The sequence below is a fragment of the Podarcis raffonei genome, chromosome 4 (assembly GCF_027172205.1).
Source record: "Podarcis raffonei isolate rPodRaf1 chromosome 4, rPodRaf1.pri, whole genome shotgun sequence".
Lineage (NCBI taxonomy): Eukaryota > Metazoa > Chordata > Lepidosauria > Squamata > Lacertidae > Podarcis > Podarcis raffonei.
In genome coordinates, this window is record NC_070605.1 from 72,416,249 (window position 1) to 72,440,714 (window position 24,466).

At 42.0% G+C, this 24,466-nt stretch overlaps 2 protein-coding genes across 5 annotated transcripts in view; both read left to right on the top strand.

Moving 5' to 3' along the window:
* The window catches only part of ZBED1 (zinc finger BED-type containing 1), a 38,692-nt gene that overhangs the window by 10,419 nt on the left and 3,807 nt on the right, over nt 1–24,466 (top strand). Inside the window, exons 1-3 of one of the 4 annotated variants that reach the window (XM_053387285.1) lie at nt 19,996–20,084; nt 23,563–23,723; nt 24,289–24,344. The exons of 1 other annotated variant lie outside the window; for it this stretch is intronic. The gene's annotated coding sequence lies outside the window, so the exon portion shown is untranslated. Of the gene's footprint in view, nt 1–19,983; nt 20,085–20,589; nt 20,972–23,562; nt 23,724–24,288; nt 24,345–24,466 lie in introns of those variants that run through there. 2 more of the 4 variants (XM_053387286.1, XM_053387284.1) reach the window with 2 other exon arrangements.
* DHRSX (dehydrogenase/reductase X-linked) overlaps nt 19,794–24,466 on the top strand; it is a 101,313-nt gene continuing 96,640 nt past the window's right edge. The window contains exon 1 of the mRNA XM_053387296.1: nt 19,794–20,084. Within this exon, the coding sequence (XP_053243271.1) occupies nt 19,970–20,084 (115 nt within the window). The 5' untranslated portion in view covers nt 19,794–19,969. The remainder of the gene's footprint in view (nt 20,085–24,466) is intronic.

Below are 24,466 nucleotides of genomic sequence, written 5' to 3' on the forward strand. Positions count from 1 at the left end.
GCTCAGAAGTAAGTTCCATTGAATACAATTGGTATGTGTATATAGATAGGACTGCAGCCCAAACATTAGGCCCTAGAGCATCATAGTAATGAGAAGCTTCACAGCAGATGAGTTGAGACAGAAAGAAAGGGAACACAGTATCTGCTGAGGAGCTGGAACAAAAATAAATGCCACTGGAAAAGATACATGGAAACATTGATTTAAGAGACATACAAGAGAGGGATTATGCAATAAAAATTTCTCACTATTTACTGTAGAACTATTAAAAAACAGTCATTTGAACTTTAGTTTTTATAAATTCTTTTTTAATAGAAATTTTGTCTGAAAACAAATCTTAAGGCTGCTTCTTGGAATCTGTGATGTGTCCCTTAGATCTGTGGAAATGAATGACAAACTTAGTGCATACATAATACAGAACATGCAGTTTTTTTCTCCATTTCCACTGTAGGTCATATGTTCATTGAGCCATACATGACAAATATATTTGAGAAATAGACTGACTATACCTACAATAATAATTAAGTAACGCCTTCATTAATCATGGTCTTTAGGGAAAATAAATTGACACAATTAGCTAACTTGTAGAGCAGATTTCTTTTAAAACCTCTTTTAATTTAATTGCACTTAGAAAGATAACGAGTTATCACTGCCACCCTTATGAGATATGTATATTGAACAAGGATTAAAACGAAGTTGACAATCAGTCGCTGTTTTAATGACTTGTTTTTATTTCATACAGTAATACCATTCTATTAAGCCTAGTGGGGATTTCAGCTAAGTGGGAGGTTAATGGAAACATGACATCAGTGAAGATAAAATACAATGCTGGGAGCATACAGAAAGACACTCACTGGCTTAACTTTACAGCTGAAATAAGTGTTAAGGAATGTGCATTTTGCCACTAATTGCCATAGCAAATCGCAACTCTGCATCACCTGCTAAATAGCTGAAGGTTATGCTGAGAAGAATGTAATGGTTATCAGAGAGTAGATATTCTTTGTTTAAATATGCTATAAAAGGGGGCCAGTTATGAGACTGAGAAATGAGATGTTGCTCATTTGCATCCATACAAGGCTTGTAAATTTACTGCCCTTATAATGGGCACTATAGTGAAGCTTACATTATTTAAAGCGAGAAGATATAGCTGTGGTGCTAAAACTTCCCCTAATTATTATTGAGCACCAAATTATTAGTTTAATAAAGATATTTTGGATACAATGCTTACTGCCTTTAACATAACTATCTGCTCAGTCTCGACATACTCCTTATCAAAGAGTCCAAGAAAGAAATGGCAGCATGTGGAACCTTAAAAACAAAAACAATAAACTAAATACCTAAATAGCTCTGAAGGCATCTCAGAACATTCAGAGTCATTAGCTTGACATGCATCTGTGCATTGCTATACCTTACTCTTTGTCTGAAGCAATGAAGATATGCTTCAACAGCACTGCAATAAACCTGCTTATGTAACAATGTACAGTATGCAGGTTAATGCTGCTACTAGGTAAGACAGTTCTGTGGTAGCGGTTGTGGTTTGTTCCCCTTTATGGAAGGGGAGGAAGAATTTCCTTTCCTAGCAAAGAAGAGCTTGGCATGAAGTTACATTACAGATATTCTTTCAGATGGAGCATCATGGGAATCATACAGTGCCTTTGAAGAATTGATTATTTATATTTGTAGGAAGGGAAACAGTTTTCTGCACTGAGACTGTTAGCTGCAAGTCAGAATTGGTGCAGATTCAGAATCCAACAGGCTCAGATCATGTCATCAGACTGTCCTTGCCATCTGTCCTGTTTCAGGTTCCAATATAGCTAATTTTGTAATTATTAATTCTCACTCCTTTTACTTGCAGATACATACATTCCCAGAAGTAAGTTCCAATGTGCTCAGTGAAATATGCTGTTGGGAGGCCTTTAGAGAACAATCCAGATTATACATCCACAGAATTCATAGTGCATGTTCTCTGATTTTAGAAATTTCTTCATAGACTACTTCCTTGAAGCACCTAATGAGAGATTTGCTGAGTACATGGAGTAGGTCTGTGTTTTGTTTCTGAACTATAGTTGTACCCACTTGTGGCATATAACATAGCTGACTTTGAATCCTGTGTGCTCTCCTATAGACCTGGTTGTTCAACAAGGTACTAGTTCAAATTACTACAGGGGTGGGAGACTGTGGCCCTCCCAATGTTGTTGGACTCCTATCAGCCCCAGCTAGCATGGGCAGTTGTCAGGGATAATGGAACTTGTAGCACAGCAACATCCGTAGGGCCACAGTTTCCCTGACCCTGAACTACCGGTAATAAATTGCATCCCAAGAAAGTTACATTAGTAGAACACACTAAAGCATTCAAATTCACAAGCCTCTTTTTGAAATCGTTTTTAGAGTTGCTGCCCACAAATTTATAAAAATAAAGTTTGAAACATACTAATATTTATTTAGTATACTAGAATCGTGATTGGGCCAAATCATGAAAAAAAGATTCTTTGAAGTTTTGAGCAAAATTGTCAGAGCTTTTTATTATTTAATTTGCTTGGACTGTAAATTAGAAAGCCTAAAAGTTTTAATTGCCTGTTTGTCAAAATTATGAAAAGACTGGGTTTTCTCATTCTTAACATGGGACCACTGAAAACCTTATAAAATTTTGCAGTGTGTAATCTACATAGATTGTTGCAAATCCTGTCCAAGGCGTTTTTGAACTTGGTAGACTCCGAGGCTTATACATGCTTCATCTTCGTGGACTATCCTGAGTTAACACATGCCAACTCCCCTCTTGATGTGTATGGTGCTTTAAAGTGCTTTTCACTGGCTGGATCATGCCACAAGTTCTGCCATTTTGGATATAACAGGAACTCTCATGTTGATAATTGTTGCATCATGCATAGGTAGATCTAGATTTGATCATAGGAAGCTGATAAGAACATGTGATTTAAGAATCTGCTCTCTTCTCTGTGGCATCATGATTTGAATTAAACTAATGTGAATGGGGTTACCCTGAGAACCAAATTATGTGCTATTCCACCATTTGAAAAGGAATAATTTCATTGTTATACTCTGCGTATGTATGATTACATAAGTATTACTATGACAAAGCCACAAGGACAGTTGCTGGTGTAGATTCCTTTTCTAAAATTGCCTTTTGTTATTTAGTTTGAAACTGTGAATCAGGGTCTTGTAAGGCAACTTCGTTTTAAGAAAAACAACACTGCATTATTCATGGCCAAAAGTGTCACAGAGTATGACCTGAAGGTGTGTAAGCGGTGTCAGAAACTGAGATATGAAAGCTAGGAGCTAAATGGTACCTTAAACCTAGGTTATGGGCACAACAACGTAAATGTCTAGGTGCACTTTTTCTAATAACAAGAATACAATGTTGAAAATGAGAGAACTGCAGCTAAAATATTATGTTCATTTTTCACATGGTCTAGTCCTTCCCCTGCCCACCCCCCTAATATTCTTAAGAGGGTCTCTTCTCCAGTCTTCAGACAGTAGCTGGAAGTGGGAAGGCAGAAAAAGCTCCTCCTTTCCTTCCACTCTGCAGTTTTAATCTGAAATCTTAGGCACAGTACTGCGCCCAGAGCTCAGAAACTGCTCGCACTAATGAAATTCCTGTCACAAAATGCACCTAGAACAATGGGAGTTGTTCTTCATGTAAGGTCACCACTACATTGCTGAAGCTAAACAAATTTTGGTCTGGTCAGTGTTGAACGGATGACCACTTTGGAACCATATGTATTCTGCCTTGGGTTCCAAGATGGAAAAAAGGCAGGATATAAATGTAAATGGGAGTGGGGAAGATGCCGTCATCTTTATGCTACGTATTTGTACTGCTGGTGCAAGCATTCTTCATAATTGTAAAGAAAACTACCAACCCCACTGCTGTTGTCCATCTTACATATTTATTTACTAGTGCAATCTGTATTGTCTTTTAGCTATTTATTTGCTTTCTTTTAGGCTGGTTTTCATATATGTGTTTCTTTCTTTGTTTATATATTGTAAGGCGCTTTGAGTTACCTTGGTAAAGAAGAGACCAATAAATACAATAAAAAAATAAACAATTCAAATTCTTGCTCTGCTTGGCATAAGTCATAATCTTACAGCCTAAATTCACCCTGGGCTCCTTTAGGAGGAAGATCAATACAAAAATCCAATAAGGATGATAGCAACAACTAAGCTAGTATTTTATCTTGTTCTTTTGAGAATAATTTTACCACTTACCATTTACAGCTGCTTTCATAAAACAAACTGCAAAGCTGACCTAGTGAAATAAAACTATGATAATTAACTTGGGCCTAATATACACATGCATGGACTAACAAGATAGAATTCTGAGATGTTAGTGTGCGGTGTGCTACTTGGGTCTACAGGTATGAAAATGCCATTTTAGAATGCCCTAATATTAACAAAGCAAAACTTGCCTGCAAGTACATAATTAGTACATCTGATTGAAAGGTTCCAGTCCACACCTTTGACCATTATACTGGTTTTCTATAGAGCGGAGCATCCAAAATGTGATCTTCATCTGCAGCCTCAAGTGGCACACTTTAATTTATTATCTCAGCATCCTACCATCTTATTCTGCAACAAAACCCCCCTCAATGCAATTAGAAAACCAGAAACGTTTGTATACTGTATAATGCTTCCCTCTGATGTGGTCCATTTTCCATTTCTTTTTTTCTCTCTTTCACATTCAGAAATGGTATCCCACCCCCAACCTGCAGTCTAAAGAGGTAGTTATTCTACCAGCTCAGCATTCCACCATGTTATGTGTAGCCTGACACTGTTTCTTTACCATTGCTAAACAAAAAATTCAATTTCCGGTGCTACACCAAATAATGACCCATCATATTATGCAAGATTTATCTTAACTAGCACCATGCAAGTCAGAAGCTATTTTATATATATGCAGTTGTAAATGTTTTTCAGTTTTAGTTGGCTGTTGCCTCCAGGGTTGCTCCCGACACATGGGGTGTGTGGGTGTGTGTGGGTGTGGGTGTGTGTGGCTGTGTGAGAGAGAGAATGGTACATTGCTGCTTTCCTTTACCTTTAACTTGTGAAATACCAGAGGGAATCTTCTCGCCTTCCTCCTTAATTACTTTCCAAAGGGCTCTTTGATTTGTCCAGGTACTGGCCTCTTAGCAGCCACATGTTGCAGCTGCAGCAACACACCCAACATTCCCAGCCCTGTTACCACAAATTATAAAAATTATGTTTCCCGCATTTGGGTTGTTCTTCTCCTGCAGGGTGTGGCTGCTGCCACCAATTATAATATTGCAGCTCTGGGAAGATATAGTGGTGCAGCAATAAAACTGCTAGCACATTTACAAAGCTAAGCAGGGTCTGGTATGGTTTCAAATTGGAAGGGTACTGAGATTCCTGCATTGCAGGGGGCTGGACTAGATGACCCTCATGGTCCCTTCCAACTCTATGATTCTGTGATTCTATATAGGATACTGTTTTTAATGGGAGGTGGTCTATGGTGTCAGCAATGCAAGATCAAAGGACATGTGCAAAATATGGGCTAACTTGTGTTTTTTTAAAAAATCCATAACTTTAAAAAGGAAACAGAGAGAAGGAACTTTCTCTCTTCCAGCCAACTCCCTTTCACACCCCAATTCCTTGCTGGATTTGCTCAGACTATTTCTCCCTTCGTCCTCCTAAACAGATTACCATAGTTTGAGTTTATATCATGATGTTTGGAGCTATAGGCAACAATTTTTCTTCTTCTTTATTATTGCCCCATACAAAGTTCAATGTACCGTATTTTTCGCCCTATAAGACACACTTTTCTCCCTCCAAAAATAAAGGGGAAATGTGTGTGCGTCTTATGGGGCGAATGCAGGCTCCTTGGCTTCAGCGATAGCAACGCGAAGCCTCCGAAGCCTGCGCTCCAGAGGCTTCGCATTGCTTCCGCTGAAGCCAGGAGAGCCTGCTCTTTGAGGCTGGCGGTGGGGGAAAGCAGTGCTTCCCCCATCGCCAGCCCCAGAGGATGGGGGGCAGTGGGAAGGCGCGCGACGCCTTCCCGCTACTCTCCAACCTAGCTTTGAGGATGGCGGTGGGGGAAAGCAGGCTTTTCCCCAAGGAGGGAGAAGGGACGGACTGTCCGAGTCCGTCCCTTCTCCCTCCTGTGGGCTTTTGCGGGAGATAGGGGAATTCCCCCTCCTCCCGCAAAAGCAGGCAAAAGCCGTGCGCTCTTTAAAGGGGCTGCGCGGCTTCTGCTGGCTTTTCTAGGAGGTGGGGGAATTCCCCCACCTCGTAGAAAAGCCCGTAGGAGCCACACAGCCTTTAAAGAGCGCGCCGGTCTTGGGGGCTTTTCCCCAAGGAAGGAGAAGGGACTGACTGGCCATTTCAGTCCCTTCTCCCTCCTGGTCGAAAAGCCTGCAGGAGTCGTGCGCGGCTCCTGTGGGCTTTTGCGGGAGGTGGGGGAGGTGGGCGTGCAGCCTGTCCGCTGCTCCCAGAGCTGCAGAGGGGGAAATCATATTTTCCCCCTTGATTTCCCCCCCTGAAAACTAGGTGTGTCCTATGGGCCGGTGCGTCCTATAGGGTGAAAAATACGGTATTTCTAAGTGAGTTATGTCTAAGTGAGTTTAGTGAGACTTTGAGCTTGTCCACTTCTGAGCATTAAGTAATTGTTAATCCACTCCACTCCCCTTTTAATTAGAGCAGAGCAGTCCACACCCCCACACAATTGAATTAGTACATGAGGAGCAACTTCTGTCCTTCCCATTCATACAAGTAAGCATGTGGTTTTGTGGTTTTCTCCACCTTCTAATTTGTTGATTCTGTTCTTCCACTTAAGTACCACCAGCACTTGCCTGCAGTCAGCCGCACATGCACCTTGTTCTTAAGAACCTTTCCTCACCCAAGAAATGTGCAAAACCACATGAGCAATTACAAATTTACTTGTGCAGTTTTCTTGTTTGGTGCAAATCTGAGGGATCAAATTAAAAAAAGGCTTGGGTGGTATGCTGCAGAAGAAATTAAAGGAATTGTAAATTCTCGACACAGATTTTTCAGATTGCTGCCCAATATATCTGGTGTAGATTTTTTTTTTAAATGCAGTTTGCTTGTGCATTGTTCTGGTTTTCTGCAAATCTGTGGGATCAAAAGAAAGAAAAAAATCCTCCATTCAGGAGCACACTGGAAAAAGATACAAGCACAGTCAGAAATGAAGGCGCTGAGGAGGTAAAGGGCATAGAGAGATGAGTAGCAGAAGGTGACAACTGATCCACCAACTCCAAAACCAATCATCTGTGATCTCCAGTGAAGTGGTTGGGCACCCAATATCCCCAAGGGGGAAAACCTTGAGATGTTGTTGTTGTTGTTTTGACACTAACGTAATGTGGTCTATGCATATTAGACAGGAATGCAAACAGCTGCAAAATCACAGTAAACTCTGGTGTGGGCAAGCCCCATCTCTCATATATATGTGCATAGAGCTGCCCCATTGTACCCTTCAATCCACATGCCTTAATGGGCACCAGCTGCCACTGGTGCAAAGGGAGGATGGGAGGGACCAGGAAGGAGTACTTGGCCCTGGCATTCACCACCTCCTTCAAAACAACATGAAGCTGAAGAAAATCATCCAAATCCAGCCATTATGTGGAGTGTTTGACTGGGAAAACCAGAGTTTTAAATCCCTTCTTGGTGGTGCCACTTAGTCTCTGTCTCAAAGCTTGGGTTATGCTGAGCATAATGTGGAATAGCTCATGTATGCTAACTTAATCTATTTTGGGGGTAGGGTAAGGCAAGGTAAATGAAATAAATGTTGAACAGGAAGGTGTTACATATGTATTTTACTTCTTGTTCTTTGAAAATAACCATGAGGGTCTTAGATTAGCCTGAAAACACTAATGAATGTAACTGCTTCCCTGAAAGTGCAGATCCTTTTGACTTAGCTAACTAACCCAAATATATAGGATGTGACACTTCCTGTATTAATCTTGGATAAATCCACTCAGACATACAATGAATGCCTTGCTAACAAGGAAATAACGCATATAGTTCTGTCTTAGTTTGTATTAAAACTATAATGAAGGTTGTTGACCACCCTAACCAAGTTGTGGATATGAAGTGGATAGTAAGATTGATAAGCATAAAAGATGCAGCCAACAAGTGTTTTAGTTATGCCTAAAATAAAATAAAATTGCAAGTGGCTTTAGTTTACCAAGAGCTTTCTGACTTGAAAGGTTGACTCACCACAATATTACATATGATAATCCTAATATCTGACAGTTCTAAAGATGGTGTTAAACGCTTTCTGAGACCATTTCCTGGGTTTATTTAAGCTGAGAAGCACCTGTTATCTTTTAAAAAAAGAAATGTCAGCCTGCTTACCTGAAGAAAATAGATAGGGTTTAAAAGAAAAAAAGCACTGAATACAAACAAAGTGAAACTTAAACTATAAGATTCGGTGTGTACTGCTCTCCTGTTGACATATCTTCTTCTATCAATGTACACAGATATTCCCATGGTGTCTGGCATAATTTTGTTTTGATATTTTGTATAAAAGCAGAATGTGGCTGTTCAGCCGCTGGGGGACATTGATTTCAGGAAGTGTGAAGTGAGTCAATGGCTTCTATTTTATTTCTGAGATTACTAGTTGTTCAGAGATTCCATCTTTTGGAAGAGAAAAGTTCGTGGTAGTATCTGTAAAAGGGTCTTTTCCATGGAAGCCAGAAGGCATTTCCTGAGAACTGCATGCTAAATCTACACCCCTTTATGTTCTGCTTTCAATGCTGGAATGCTGCACCTAATTATGTAGGTGTAAGCCCCATGGAACTTGATGGGACTTACTTCTGAGTAAGCACATGAACCTCCATTATGTTAATTTTACTCAGAGTGAATATCCATAATCTTATATTGTGGCTGTTGGCACATGCCCTAAGGAGAGGAGGGAGAGAAGACAGCTAGATGGGGGGAGGGCTAGGGAAAAGGGCATCAGCATGAAGGAGACAAGGGGAAAATAAACCCTGGTGGTGGAATGTATTTTTCTAATTAATTTTTTAGTATGTATACAGGAATGAGTGGGACCTGCACCAAAATGTTGCTGTGTCTCCTCACACCTTATTAGGAATGCTCAGCTAAACGCCATGCTGTCCTCCAGGATGCTATAAACCAATTGACACTCCCATGGCTCCTTGAGGCCACTGACTGGCTCAATCCTCATTAGCCTGTACGTGTTTAAAAATATTTTGTATTTCTAAATACCTTGGAGTTTACTAGAACATGCTTATACCTCTCTATTGTTTCTCAGTTGCCTCATTTCTGTCAACCTACTACCACCTGAGTTTGCTGGTAGGGAATGATAGCCCTCATTTAAGCATATTTTATTAATTTTATTAGAGGGTGTTATGTACCGAGTTGAATTGGATCCAAAATGCAGCAGTCTGAATGGTCCTGGAAGTATAGGATCCAGAATGTAGCAGTCTGATTGGTCCACAGGAGCCACCCAATCCCGCTCCAGGTGGAAGTGAATCCACAACCTGATTGGCCTACAGGAGAATCCCTGAATTAGCCAATCACGTGGGGCCCATTGTGTAAATAATGTATATAAAGCAGACATTCTGGGGGAACTTCCATTCCTCCTCAGCACTATGAGCTGAATAAAGAGCATGAAATCCACTCTCGACTCCAAGTATATTTCAGATAGCTTGTTCTGTCATTAAGTTAGTATTAGATTAGAGCAAATAAAAATATTTCAAATAAAGTTATTTTTTTGCATTTAGTTAAGTTTTTTATTTGGTTGTGTTGACTTACTATGACATAAAAAATAGAATATGAATGATGTGATCAACAGGCTCCATATATTAGTGATCATAGCAATTGGAAGCACAACTTTACAGCTTTACTCAATATAGGAAGGCAGCTGAAAATGCACAGTAAGGTGCTGATAGCAAGCAGTGGGAGATATTTCTCAGTGCCTTTCAGGTACAGAAAAATTATTACAGGTGTTTCATAATGTAATTTTGAAACTCCTAACCAAACAAAAACCCACAGGGAATAAAAACCTTACCTACATCTTGCTGTGGAAATATGACTCCCACAATGAAAGTTTGCAGTTGTCTTCAGCACTTTCCTTATTACTGTACGTACCTAAGGGAATATAGCTTTTATGAGGCTCAAAGTGACAATCCTTTCCCAAAGAGGGCAATTACAGTATATTTTTATTTTTAGCAGACTTACACTCTAATCCTAAATATGTTTTCTGGGGATATAAGTGTGACTGATTTCTGTGTCTAAGCAAGCAAGTTTAAAATTGCAGCCAAAATATAGAATGCATCTGTTCTAAAGAAAAGGTTCTTTATATTAGCCTTTGCCTAGGTAAGGCAGCTGTTTGCAAAGGCTGCTGTTTGCAAAGCACTTACTCCAGAATGCTTAATATTGGGTATTAATATTGAACATATTTCAGGTAACAGGAACAAAATAAAACAGCTTTCTCCACCCTGCCTATCCCAATGGAAGTTTACAGTGTGTGCTTATTGTAAACTTGCAATAGCACTGTGAGAAAATTTGAGATGAAAATAATTTGCGCAAGACTAAAGCTATGAAAGTGATCTTCATGATTAAATCTTGGCCTCCCCTATCCAACACAACATTCTGGTTTATGAAAGGAATGCTACCTCAGGTAATTTATCTCTTTGATAACCAGCAGCTATGTAACTCTGTTTTCCATTTAACATGGAACGTTTTGTCATATTGGAGTCATTACTGAAGCACAACCTGTAGGACTGGACATGCAGGCTTGGATATTGGAACGAGATCACAACCACTCTTCACCTAGAGCTGCCTTTGGTGCTGGATTCACTATGTTCTTTTCATTGAGGGTGCTTCCAGAGAGGGGTTTAATATTGCAAACAGGTTGTTCATCTACTGCAAGTAGGCCATTGGCAACAGGTTTTTGTAACTTGCGTGTCAAGACCCTCAAGCCAGCCCCTGTTAAGAATAAAGAAATTCACACTGATGCAGAATTTTGGTTTAAGGTTAATGGGCAAAATTTAGGTCACAACTTTACAGTGGTACCTCGGGTTACAGAGGCTTCAGGTTACAGACTGAACTTTACTTCAGAATGAGAACAGAAATTGCATGGTGGTGACACGGCAGCATCGGGAGGCCCCATTAGTGAGGTACCCCTCAGGTTAAGAACAGTTTCAGGTTAAGAACGGACCTCCAGAACAAATTAAGTTCTTAACCTGAGGTACCACTGTATTGATTACAGCAAATGTGAGCCGTATTGGCGTAGGTATTGGCAAAAGACTATATCAGACTCCTGCCCCCTTTGCAGGAAGTCAGTAAGGGTAAACCACCAAAAGAGGGAGCTGCTTCGGGGGAACCTGCCTGCATCTCCCCCGGTGTTCCCAGAGGCCTGGCATGGCCCTAGCCCCTCAACCGGACTTCGGACAGGATCCAGGCCCCGGATTCCTTTAACAGAATACCCTTGGACAATGGAGGGGCAGGCGATGGCCGACCTCCCTCCCCCACTCATCAATAAGCCCAATGCCTAACCACCAAACCTTACAAAGTTGTGATGATTTCTAAGAGGTAGGCGAAAACCAAAAGGCTAGTGCCAATCTGCCGAATGGAAAAATTCCCAAGACGGGCAACCAACCAAAGTCCAAAGCAAGGCCAGAGGACACCTAAATCAAAGGGAAGGTGGGCGGGTGTTCGGCAGCGCAAAGCAGGTGTTTGGCACACGTTGCAGTGCCACTTTTATACCCCTCATGATCGCTTCACTCAAAATGATTGACCAATAGGCCTGGGGTGATTGTGGTGCCACCCCGGCGTGAGGTTATTGTAATACTAACAACAGCATACCACCAGCAGTTCACATTGCAGATGCAATGACTGTTAAGCATATAAATTAATATAAGCCTTCCAGATGTCAGCCTGATAGTCCTTTCAGTGCTGCATGAACACCTTAAAAAAAATATTTCCCAGGCATTTTAATGTTAAGAGCTTTTAGTGATTTAGCTGTGCTATATTAATGTTTTGCTGCTGGTGGTTTTATTTATTTTAATTCACATGTACGTTTACTACTTGCTCTCTCTCTCTCTTTGGCTTTTTTAAAAAATACCTTTTGTGTTTTTAGATTTTCTTGTTAACCACCCAGATAATTTCAGTTATAGGCAAATATGCAAATACTGCAAATAAATGAATAATAAACAAACAAATGCAGAAATACACGTTGACATCAATAGGACATTCTTCGGAATGTTGATGCTTAAGCTTCTGCTGTGGTTGCAGGGTACCATCTAACATCAATTGGTGGTCCAGTTAACCATCTTCCCCACCCTAGGCATCCCTATCTAATTAATCTTCTGACTTGCTGTTTTTATTCTGGTGCTTACCATGAATGTTTTCTCTTATTTTATTTTTTTGCATATTTTGTCAGCTACTTTTTCAGCTACTTTTTAAAAAAGGAACTTGTTGGGGGAACAAACCAAGTTTCTAACACATTTGATTGGCCTTAGTAGCCTGCTATAAATGTCATTGCCAGAAGACAGACCCTTCCCCACCCCCCCACCCCCATGCAAGTTAAAGGAAGGGGGAATATCTTGTCTCCAAAATTCTGCCGAGATTGTTGCTGCTTTCTGTTTTGAAATACAGCATGAGTACAGGGTTGAGCCTCCCCCGCCCCTTCTTCATGCCAGAGAAGTTGAATGTTGATCCCGACTGTTGTGCAGAACTTTGAAGCCACTTGGGACACAGTGAGAGCCTTGCTGCTTTCTCAATGACTCTAAAAGCTTGCAGTGGATGTGTGAACTTTTCGCCTATTTTTCTCTTACAGTGTGCTTGCCAGAGCAAAAGATAAGTCACCACTGACAATCTGGCAAGTGCACTTGTGGACTACTGGAAACCGAGGCTTAAATCATTGTTGAATATTATGGAATTATTGAAAACAACCGCAGACATACAATTAAGGTCTCTTTTGTAGCATGAAAAGCCCCAAGGATACATGAGAATAGGACAACCCAATGAAAGACAAATGTTATATCTGTGTCAGCTACATTGCAACATTGGGTATAGAAACATGAAATAGCTAGTCAGGGAGCAAGGGAATATGTGCTAAGTGGTGCCATTATCCAGTGCATTGATCAGGAAAAGGATTAGGAGGTTATTTAGGGAAAAACATTGAAACCTATCAGGCCATTCCACCGTAACAATAAAAAAGGCAAACAAGATAATAGCTTATAGAAGAACAAACATAAGCCATGTGAGAAGGAGCACTTCCAGCCTCACCTCCTGTGAAATGTGCAGTGCATTGATGGCTAGTACAGAACCACACAGTGAGCGCAGAGGCCTTTGCTAATTTAAATACAATTAGATATATGTATTCGATGTAAAGCTGAAAGCTGGCAGAAGTATTGTGGTTGGGTAATCTCAAGTAAGCCATCTGTGGTTAAGTTCCTTGTGTAATGTATAAGAGCCAGGACACACTGTGGGAGTTGTGAGCCCTTCATCCAAATCTTATTGATCTACGTAAGGTTCTCAACCCCTTCATGGATCACTGCCTTGTCGTGGCGAAGGGGCTTGAATAACTCAGAGAAGCTACGAGCTATGCCGTGCAGGGCCACCCAAGACAGACAATCGACTAAACAACAACAAGGTTCTCAAATGTGATCTGGGATATATATACTACATTCTTAATACCAGGCAGGACAGAATATCCATAATGCCAATTGGCCTGGAGTAACCCCCACCCTACTTTGACAGCCTGTATGTGTACAACCCCCCCCCCCCACATAGCTCAGTTGGTTAGAGTTTGGTACTGATAACGCCAAGGTTGCAGGTTCAATCCCCGTATGGGAAAGCTGCATATTCCTGCATTGCAGGGGGTTGGACTAGAGGACCCTCAGGGTCCCTTCCAATGCTATGGTTCTATGACTCACGATATATGCGTACACTGGCCTCAATTAACACTGAGCCTGCCCTGTTCTTTTCTATGCCAGGGAGTGCTCCCTATCCTTGTCGCACCGAGTACCTGTTTGTGCAGTGCATTTTCTAGCTCGTAGAAAAAACAGCAGCCCCTAGAGAGGTGAGGCTGTAGCTCCGTTGTAGAACACCAGCTTTGCAGGCAGAAAGTCGCAAGTTTGATCCCTGGCATCTCTAGGTAGAGATGATAACGTCCCCTGTCTGAAACTCTAGAGAGCAGCTGTTTTGTGGTTCCTGGAACCATGCCTTTTGAGATCCTGCTTCATGGTTCCTAGAATCATGGCTTTGTAGAAGCTTCTGTATTAACCATTACCTCACATGTTTGGCCATGCATTCAACAGCTTCTCTGAACTGCAGCCAATGTGTTTGTTTAAAATAATCTTTAAAAGCATTCATTAGCATGCATTTGATAATCTGGTGAAATGATTCTGCAGAAAATAATATGCAAGATTTCCCCCTTCCCAGCAGGAGTAAATCTTTATGCCTATAAATTAAAAGAGGTTATTATGGAGCTCTCAAAGCTCTGCAAGTCCTGGGTAGCAGCAGAAGATAATTAAAAGGTGAAGGCATCAAAAATTAATTGCAAGGCCTCTTTCTCCCTCAAGTGTCATAAGTAAATAAATAAATAAATTAGAACTAGAAAGTGTCAAAAATTACATGGAAAAATATGTTGATGGATGCAGTGGGTGAAAAGGACATGCAGTCCCATGATATACACATTCATAGATAGGTCCAGAGACCCCATATTCTACTACATAGCTGACAGATGTTCTCCAAATAATTGTTCCATATTCAATAAAACACAGCTTCACCTCCATCTGGACTATTATGTATATTGTTATCAGTCATCATCACACAGACTAGCTTGGCTTTCTGAATGAATAGCAACAATACCACATCTGATAGCTAAGGAAAATTTAATGGATGAATAATGTTAGGCAAGCATTTAGAGTATTTTTATTCAGCACTTGTGTGTGTGTTTTCATGTGATTTAGAAAATGGGTAAATGTTGTAGGGAGGAGTACTTCCCTTTAGGGAGCCAGACCTCCAGTCATCCATGCCCTCTTCCAGGATACTAAAATTGCATTCCCCTTCCACCTAGTTTTCCTTTACAGTCAGCTAGCATTCTGTGTGCACTGAGCATACTCAATCCCCATTGACATGTTTGAGTTCCTACTAACCTTCAGGGTTTATTTGTGTAGGAAACTGCCTGGCCCCATTGATACCTCCCTTTTGTACATGGGTGTTGTTTGGGGTACCTTAGGACCCACACTGTTAGTTCAGTTGCGAAGACTGATGGGTGTTGTACTCCAAAAACACCTGGAGGTTTGGGGTTGGGGCAGGCTGATATATCAGATATGGAGGAAATGGTTATGAATGGTTATGTCTGAACAAAAATGTTGAGTTTTGTTCTCTGAGCTAGCTACGTACTGTGCAATTGCATTATTAGTTCAGATTTTTCAGTTACTGTACCATTTCCTCAGGGTGGGTGTAAACGTTTCGGTAAAGGAAGTGGTTTGACTTGAAATGAAATATATCTCACAAATTGGAGCAAATTGGTTAATATGGCTCCAATGAAACATCTTCTGAGCTGTGGCGAAGAAGAACTATATTGGTTTGCTCTTTCACCTTGATTGCTTTCTCTTTTAGTAAACTGCACCCCACGGCAAATGTCTCTAGATATTAGATCACGCTAACCAATGTGGTGCTGCCCCAATTTTGTTGGACTGCAACTGCCTTCGTCCCAAATCATTGGCAATGCTAGTTGGAGCAGCACGAAAACATCTGGAGGCACTATGAAAGCAATAGCTGGCTTAGATAAATATTGGGCCTTATTCAACTCTCCAGTTCCATTAGTGGAAGTCAATGCAAGGATTCCTGCTAGTGCAACAGGACTCCCTCCCACTCTCCCTACAGCTCCCTCCAATCTGCTCTGGAAGGTCAGGAGAAACCCCCAGAACAGCAGGCAAGAGAAGGAAAGGGGAGATCATTTCACTGGTCAAGCAGAAATGCTTGTGCTGATGGAACAATCTCCTTAGTGCTATGTTGAATTCCAACCATTGTCTTCAGGTTCAACTGCCCAAACTGATTTGGTATCATGGAATACTATGTAAGCACCTGAGGCACAGGTCTTCAGCAAAACAACCATGTAAGCTAAAGACCCTTCTGAGCTTTGTTTGGCCTTCTGGGCTTTGTTTGGCCATGTTTGTCATAAGTCAAGAACCATAGGGAAGAGCAGCAGGAAAAAATAAAGCACGTTCTGGGACTAACCATCCATCCAAAATGGACCTCAGTTGCTGAAAAACAGTGTCCCTGAGCCCCAGTTTGGACACCTGTCTCAGAAGGATACAACGTTCAGTGGTACTGGAAATCACTGAGATGTCAAGGGGAATCCAAAAAGGGCACACTCCTCCCAGTGAAGATAATTTTTCAGGGCTACAGAATTAGTTTCCCGCCCAAACTCAGACAGAAAACCACATTGGAATGGTCATCCAGCAGCGCTTGGAGTTGAGGCCAACACGCACTCCAAGATATTGCTTAGAAAGGGCAAACAGTAATTGAAGTCCAGGATTGTCTTTTTAAAGAAGAAATCAGCTTGCACCACTGCCTCTTTTAACACAGCAAGGAGTACACCTTCTCTCAAAGACACATTAGTCACATTTGTGACTCAAATATTTAAACTTCCTTTGGTGGCTTTAATTAGCTGCATGGTGCAAAGATCAAGGACACATATGGTAGCCTGGCCACAAACTTCAAACTTCAAAGTAGATTGTCCACTTTCTTACGTCAAACTACTTAAAAATGTATCTATTCCAACAGGACAAGACTAGCTGCATTCATCTCAAACTCTGCTACAGTCATGGAATCTAAATTGCCATAAATGTGAATGATTGTATTTTCAAAATGTGTTACAAATTGGTCACCATTAGCTACCAAGTTATGTTTGCAATTGCTGTGTGTATGGGTTAGAGGAAGTGTTTTCCTTTAATAATAGAACAACCAAAGAATGAAAAACATTCTGCAAATATACAATTCCACTTTTATAATAGAGAGTTTTTGAACAGGAAGATAATTTATTCCATATTGACCCAAACAGTCAAAATTATATTTAAAAAGTAGATCATTCTGGTGTAGAACTATGTGGAATAATAGTAATAACAAAAAGCAGGCAGAAAATGATTCCTTTGTTGTTTTATAAAAAGGGGCTTTTGCTTGTAAGTCACAGAGAAGCCTCTTTACAAAGCATTTTCTCTTAAAACCAATACAAAAGATGCTGTCAGACTTCCAGAGTCCTATGGGGGCATGGCACCTTTACTAAAGCAGTTGGACTGATGCATTTCCAGGTACAATTTAAAGTACTCTTTTGGCCTTTAAAGCACTACACGAGTGTTTCTCAAACAGTGGACTTTGGGCCACCAACCTACAACACCAACCAGTCAAATAATTTATAGTTATAATAAGCCATATCTATAATATGCCAACTTTCCTAGTTTAGGAATACTATATAAGGAAGTTATTATTCTGAGTCAGCCCACTGGTCCATTTAGCTCAATATTGCTTACACCAGAGGCAAGGCATCTTTGCAGCCCAGTGGGCCACGTTTGACAGGTGGAAGGAGGCACCTGCCTATCAATCATGTGACATCATGGCATCGGGTGACAACGATACCTCTGAAGCCTCTGAAGCGTATTTCCAAGTTGTTTCTGATTAGCACTCTGAGATATGGCTTTTGAAGTGCGTTTCCAAACAGTTGCAGGAAGAAACTGCTTGGAAATGCACTTCAAAGTGAAGGCCACACCTTTACCTGCCTTCCACCTAACATCAACAACTGTAGTCATTTCTATAAAGTTTGTAGGCATATAATACAAAAAGTAAAAACCAGAAAACCGGAGTTTCATGAAATTGGGCCCTCACACTGCTCCTGGTAGATACAAGCCATGCATCTGAGCCGGGGGGACGGACTACTAACAGTGACTCCCCTGAAGACCTTAGTGATCAGGCAGGTATATAAGGGATTAGGTGATTCTTGAGGTATCATGGACTCAAGTTTTTAAGGACCTTGCAGACTTTGACCCTGACCCTGTAGCGTATGGGCTGCCAGTGCAAACTTTGGAGCACTGGTGTTATGTGCTAGCAACAGACTGTCTTCATCAACAGTCCAGCCACAGCATTTTGCAGCCTCCAGACCAGGTCCAAGGGTAGCCCCACATGGAGCATATCAAAATAATCAAGCCTTGAAGTTATCAATGCATGGATTACCATGGCTAGACTATCTGTCAAAAAACAGCCATAGTTGATGCACCTGATGTAGCGAGTGAAAGGCACTCCTAGTTGCTGAGCTTCCAGTGACAAAGATGGATCCAGGAGCGTTCCCAAACTCTGAACCCCCTCCTGAACAGGCACCTTGCCAATCTTGTATGCATGGGAACTGTCAATCCACGGTGCTCCCATCTTCCCATGGTTCAAGCTCAGTTTATTAGTCCTCATTCAGTCCCTCACTGTGCTCAGACAACAGCCTCCCCTGACTCAAATGCTATGGAGAAGCAGAGCTGTTATGTTAACAGTGTATTGATGACCGTTTGCCACCAAACTCCTAGTGACTGCACCCAGTGACTTCATATATATGCTAAACAACATTGGGGAGAAGATTGTACCTTGTGGCACACCATAGTGCAAAGACCATACAGCTGGAACCCAGTCTCCCAATGCTACTTTCTGGACACAACCCTCTAGGTAGCAGAAAAACCACTGTAAAACAGTGCCCCCACAGAGTTGGTACAGAAGGATACCATGGTCCATGGTATCAAAAGTTGTGGAGGTATCAAGAAGCAGAGTTGCACTCTCTCTGGCCCTCTCCTTGATACAGGTGCAGCCCTGCCTTTTTAAGAACAGTAGGCAGCACCTTGTCATATAGTGATGTATCTACCACATTCTGGACCCATCCAGTCAACCCCTCCTGACTGCTTTTCACCAGCTAGGTGAGGCAGGGGTCAAGAGAGCAGGAAGAGTCTTGCCCACATCAATTCCTTCTATTTGTTACTGAGTCATAGATTCTACTGAATGAATGCCATGAATGTGTTGTGCTTTGAAGGATGGTTTGGGTACCACAGGCACCCTTGATGGAGTGAATACAGGGAATAAGAGCAGGCAAATAAATACAATTCTTTTAACTGAATTTCTTCTTTTCATGGGTTCTTTTAACCAAGCTTTGTCTTCCCAGGTCACCTTATCCAAGGGCAGCAGCAGCAATATATATTCTAGTCAGAGCCCTGCATCCTGGAAGATAATTGCTGTAGATGGGTTGTGAAGGAGCCCGTGAAAACATTTTAACAAGAGGTCTGACACCTTTAAGGGAGAATTGCATTAGAAACACCAGACTAAAAAATAAATACACCCTCCCTCTTGTCCTGCTTGCCTTCCAAGTTCCTACTGGGCAGAATTGCAGGCAAATTTGAATGTCAGCGTTGAAAGGTATTTTTCAACCATGCGTTTAACCAGCGTTTATTTTATTTTTAAAAATCTACTAGTTTCTCTAGTACTTTACACCGTAAGGTAGTCAGCAGCTTCCTTTGAATGAGAAATGCGTGTTCCAAAGCAAGTGAAAAAGGCGTTATGTTCTCTATTGTTCCACATTCCGGCAAGTGACCTCATTTCACAGCCTAGCTGGCTGAGAGCCCTATTTCAAAGCATGCAAATTCTTGCTGCCGAAATTAGCGCGGGGGTAGGAATGGGAAAGTGTATGTAACCTCAGCCCAGCTGCACGCATGGTGTGGAAGGGAGGGTGTAAGGAAGGGGAGAGCAAGAGACCCGGATCGCGAGCAGAAGCGCGCACATGCCCGGAAAAGGACTTCTCCTCCTCCTCCTCCTCTTCCGCTGGGTGTAGCTAGCGAGTGCTGTGAGCCGAGCTCTCCGGAGCCCGGGAGGCGTGTCACCTGGGCTGCGCCTCCTCCTGCCGAGGGTGGTGACCGGCCTCCTTTCTCCTTCGAGCCGAGAAACAGCACAAGGCAGAGCCGGAGGCGGCGGCGGCCAAAGAGCCATGTCGCTCCTCTCGCTGGCGCTGCCTGCGATACGAGTCTATTGGATCGGCTTCCGCGTCGTGTTGCACCAGCTGCTCCGCCGCCTCCTCCGACCAGGCTGGCCTTTGAAGCCAGGTTAGTAAGGGCTGCGGGTTTCTGGGGTGGAGAGGCTGGTCAAAGAAGCGCCTCTCTCAGCGCCTGCCACCTCGCCAAGTGGCGCGGGTGGCGAAAGGAAAGCGTGCGCGCGGCCGGGCGGGCGAGCAACACGAGCTCGCTTTTCTTCCGCCCGGGGCGGCGGCGGAGGCGAGGAAAGGCTATTTCTTCCAGGGCTTATCATTCTGAAAATCCCAACAGGCAGCGGTGGAGGGGAGCCAAGCCAATTTTTTGCTTCCGCGGAAGGAGGGCGCACCTGGGCGCCCGCTTCCCCTGGCTTTGTTCTGTCGCTGCCCGGAGGGGGATCTTCTTTTCTCGGGCCTGACATCGCAGAGCTTTGGCTCGGCCGTGTCAGTGTCCTTACCAAGCCCCACCTGCGGCTCTCGCCCCCCGGAGGCATGCAGACCTCTAGCAAATGCGTACACGCCCCCTTCCAGCCGCAAACCTGTGGCTCCTGTTATAAGTGCATGCTGTTACAGTTGATAATACAGGTAGTAGGAACCGCGGACAATGTCAGGGTTCGAAGCTGAATAATACCTAGTGCTGTGGGCAGAAAAGGTACGTTGCAGCACACCCTGCAACACACCCTGGTCAAGAGGATCACATTGTCCTAGTAAGACCAATGGAAGCAGTAGGCTGTAACCTCCGAGTCAGTGTGTTTAGGCTAGGATTTGTTTGTTATCTAAAGAGAAAAAGCAGATCGTCCCTGCCTAGTGATGTATTTCAGAGTTGCAGTGTGAGGCCGCAGGATCTGGGAAACTACAGAACCTTGCCTGGCCACCATCTTCTTAAAAGTAGAGAGTCCATAGCTTTTCAGTTTTCACTTTTCTATCTGTATTTTATGAAGCTGAATACAAACATGCCAATCTGTAAGTAAAGTTTTTTATGTATATTCTGTAACATATTTCAACTGTACCAAGGGGTTGGAGAACCTCTTAAGTTCTAGAATTGTTAACAGTTCAGATGTCATAATGTGTCTTCATTGGATAATGTTGCTCTGTTTTGCTCAATTTCTGATTGCTTTTCATGGTCTGCTTATTTCTTTAAAGCAGACAACAAAAATATAATAAAGTTCACAAGGTAGATGTGACTATTTTTTGAGTCAGAAAGTAATGTTTTACTGTAAGAATAGTTAGGGCTAAAAATACATTGGGCTGTCATTCTTGATAGCAGTGTTTTCTTTATGACATGTTATATTAAAACTTTGCAGCTGGAGTGCAAGAACCATTCTTAATTAGTTTGTGCCTGGGTAGGTTAAACAATCCTTATTTTGAATGATGTTTCTGCCCTGATGTGGTACAATTAACCATGCTTAGGCCTGCAGAGATATGCCACATGAGGTCAGCTACTTTCACATGCTAAAGGGACACTGTGTTAAGTCTTATCTTCTGCTTCCTCCTTGCAACAGAACCAGTAGTGTTGAATTCTTCATTTAAATTAATGTTTGATATATAGGATGTAGCTTTCCTTGTGACTTAATTGCTGACCGTGTGCATAAAAAATTTTTAGCTGTAAAAAGTTCTTACTGTATTTAACTTTTGGTTTACATTTTCAGAAATCTGTCTCATAAGTGCATTTTGATTGCATTTGATGATGCATTAAATGCATTCTGCACCTTTATTTTATATTCTAAACAGGCCGCTAACAGCACAAACCTATGTGTGTTTGTTTGTAAGCAAATCCCACTTAGTTCGTTGGGGCTTATTCAAAGTAAATACATACAGCAGGTGTTGGAAATCTTTGGACCTCCCAATGTTGCTGAATTCTAACTCAGATCATTGACCATGTTTGCTGGGGCTAATGGGAGTTGTAGCTCAGGGCTGAAGGTTCTCCACACACACCTAGATTACATCCGCACCATGCTATTAAAACACTATTATACCACTTTAGAGGTCAGGCAAATTTCTGGGAACTATAGCTCTTAAGGGTGCTGACGTCATAGAGTTGCAGTTCCCAGCACCCTTAAGAAACTAAAGTTCCCAGGATTCTCCATGACTGTTTAAGTGGTATAAAAGTGCTTAAAGTGTATGTGTGGGTGACCCTAGTGCACAGGATTGCAGCCTAAAGACTTCTTCCTTTTTCATCTGAAAAACATGTCTGCTGGTTGTGTAATGTGTGCTTTTGTATGTTGCTTTGTACTGTCCACCATCATTAGACCTAGATATATGAGCTTTCCATGTGGTTTACTTATTGCTAGATAAGTAAAATCTACTAGATTTTAAGACCAAGGGCAGGTGTCGTATCCAAGTCCTGGTATCAGACTTCTGACAATGTGTTGAATTAAGGGTGGGATGGCCGTGCACAACATAAGGACCCAGGGCTGACGGCAGCCCACATGCTGTACTGATTATCTCATCCCCTTTCCCCACCTATTTGTGGGAATATATATCACCCAGGCTGGTTTATCAACAGATGAAAATGCTATGTTCTATGTTCTACATTAACCCTCTTCTAGCATTTAGGCACGGGACACTGGTGGTGCTGTGGGATAAACCACAGAGCCTAGGGCTTGCTGATCAGAAGGTCGGCAGTTCGAATCCCTGTGACGGGGTGAGCTCCTGTTGCTCGGTCCCTGCTCCTGCCAACCTAGCAGTTCAAAAGCACATCAAAGTGCAAGTAGATAAATAGGTACCACTCTGGCGGGAAGGTAAACAGCATTTCCGTGCGCTGCTCTGGTTCGCCAGAAGCGGCTTTGTCATGCTGGCCACATGACCCGGAAGCTGTACGCCAGCTCCCTCGGCCAGTAAAGCAAGATGGTCAGGGGTCCCTTTACCTTTACCTAGCATTTAGGCAGATGGTGGAGTTGGTGGCAGCAGCTGGCCAAAATACAGACTTTAATCTTTCTCCCTTCCTTCCCAAACAACCTTCCGCTAATGAAGGTTTTACAATACTAAGTTTACAAGCACCTGCCTGTATCTGTGGGGCTTGTGTTCTGGGTCAAAGGGCACGCCAGCAGAGTGTGCATAAGCCTGCCTGTTATGACCCCACCACACCCCCATTCTGCCCTCTTCTGGGTCCAAAGGGACCCATGCTTTGACAGTCGCACATCAATTGGACTTGCCTAAAATGGTTGCAACATGTATAGTGGCAGGATGAATCCAGGGAACACCTGAACTCTGAATCTATTACTTAGCAGCAGGCTTGCTACATGCCTCTGGATTATTATTTTTTAAATTATTATTGACTTAAAAATATACGGATCAAAATTCTTGTGGATTCTTCATGTATTTTTATTTATGTATTCAAAAACAATTTTTAGTCCACTTCCTCTTGCTTCCAAGCTTCTCTGTATTCCAGGAGAAAGTCTCTAGGCCTCAAACCTCTGGACATTAGCCCTAAAACTGTGGCACTTGAAACAAAAGTAGATACTGATATGAATCTTCATATCAGTGTTTCTCTCTCTATATATGTAACAATTTGAATCTATATATGTTGCTTCATGTTTTGTTTCCCTTGTCAGTTAGGAGTTGTGAGACAACTTATTGTGGATCTTTTAAGCTGCTGTCTCTTTGGGAATGATGTGGCAGAACAAGATTGGGTCAATAATTTGGTCTGACAGTTTCAAAGCATGGGTATTAATCACAGTAAAGAATGCATCAATTTCTAAGCAGCGAGGTTTAGGTAAGAATTGCTGCTTCTTATTCAGCAGCAACTGTAATTGCAACTCTTTGAAGATTAGTTTAAACCAGCCAGGCACCTTCTTAGGCATCTTAATTTTTTCAGGATTGACTTCTTAAATATTCTTAGCCTTGAGCATCTCATTAATGAACGTAAATTATGTAAATTTGAATATGTTGAGTAATTAAGTTACATTCCAAAAATACAGATGTTTGTGGCGCATATTTGAGTGTCTTAGGGGAATGTAAAAGGAGTCAGCATCAGGATATGTAGGCAGACTCTGGTGGCCTGAAGGAGTCTGATAGGCACTCATGAAAGGGGCAGCCAAGAGACTTTCCTGGGTGACCTGACACTTATTTGTTATCCCCAAGGGAATTAGTAGGGCACTAATGCAAGGATTCTAGAATTGCTTACATACGCACATACACATATATACATATATACATCACAGTTGCATAGAAAATACAGAAAGATGGCATAGAATATAAAAATCACAATGCAACAATAACAGCAGTAGAAAAAACCAACAACATACCAATAGTTGTATTTTTGTTTATTTAAATTGCAGTATTTTCAAACACAAAACAAGACAGGAAGAGAAAGGAAGCTGAAGATCTATGGGTGGTGTGTGTTTGTGAAGTCCCACTGAAACAAATTAGATAATGTGAATTATTTAAATTCAGGCAATTGGTTTAGGGTACATTCCTACAAAACTATGCATGCAAGAGAAGAGTGTGCACATTCAG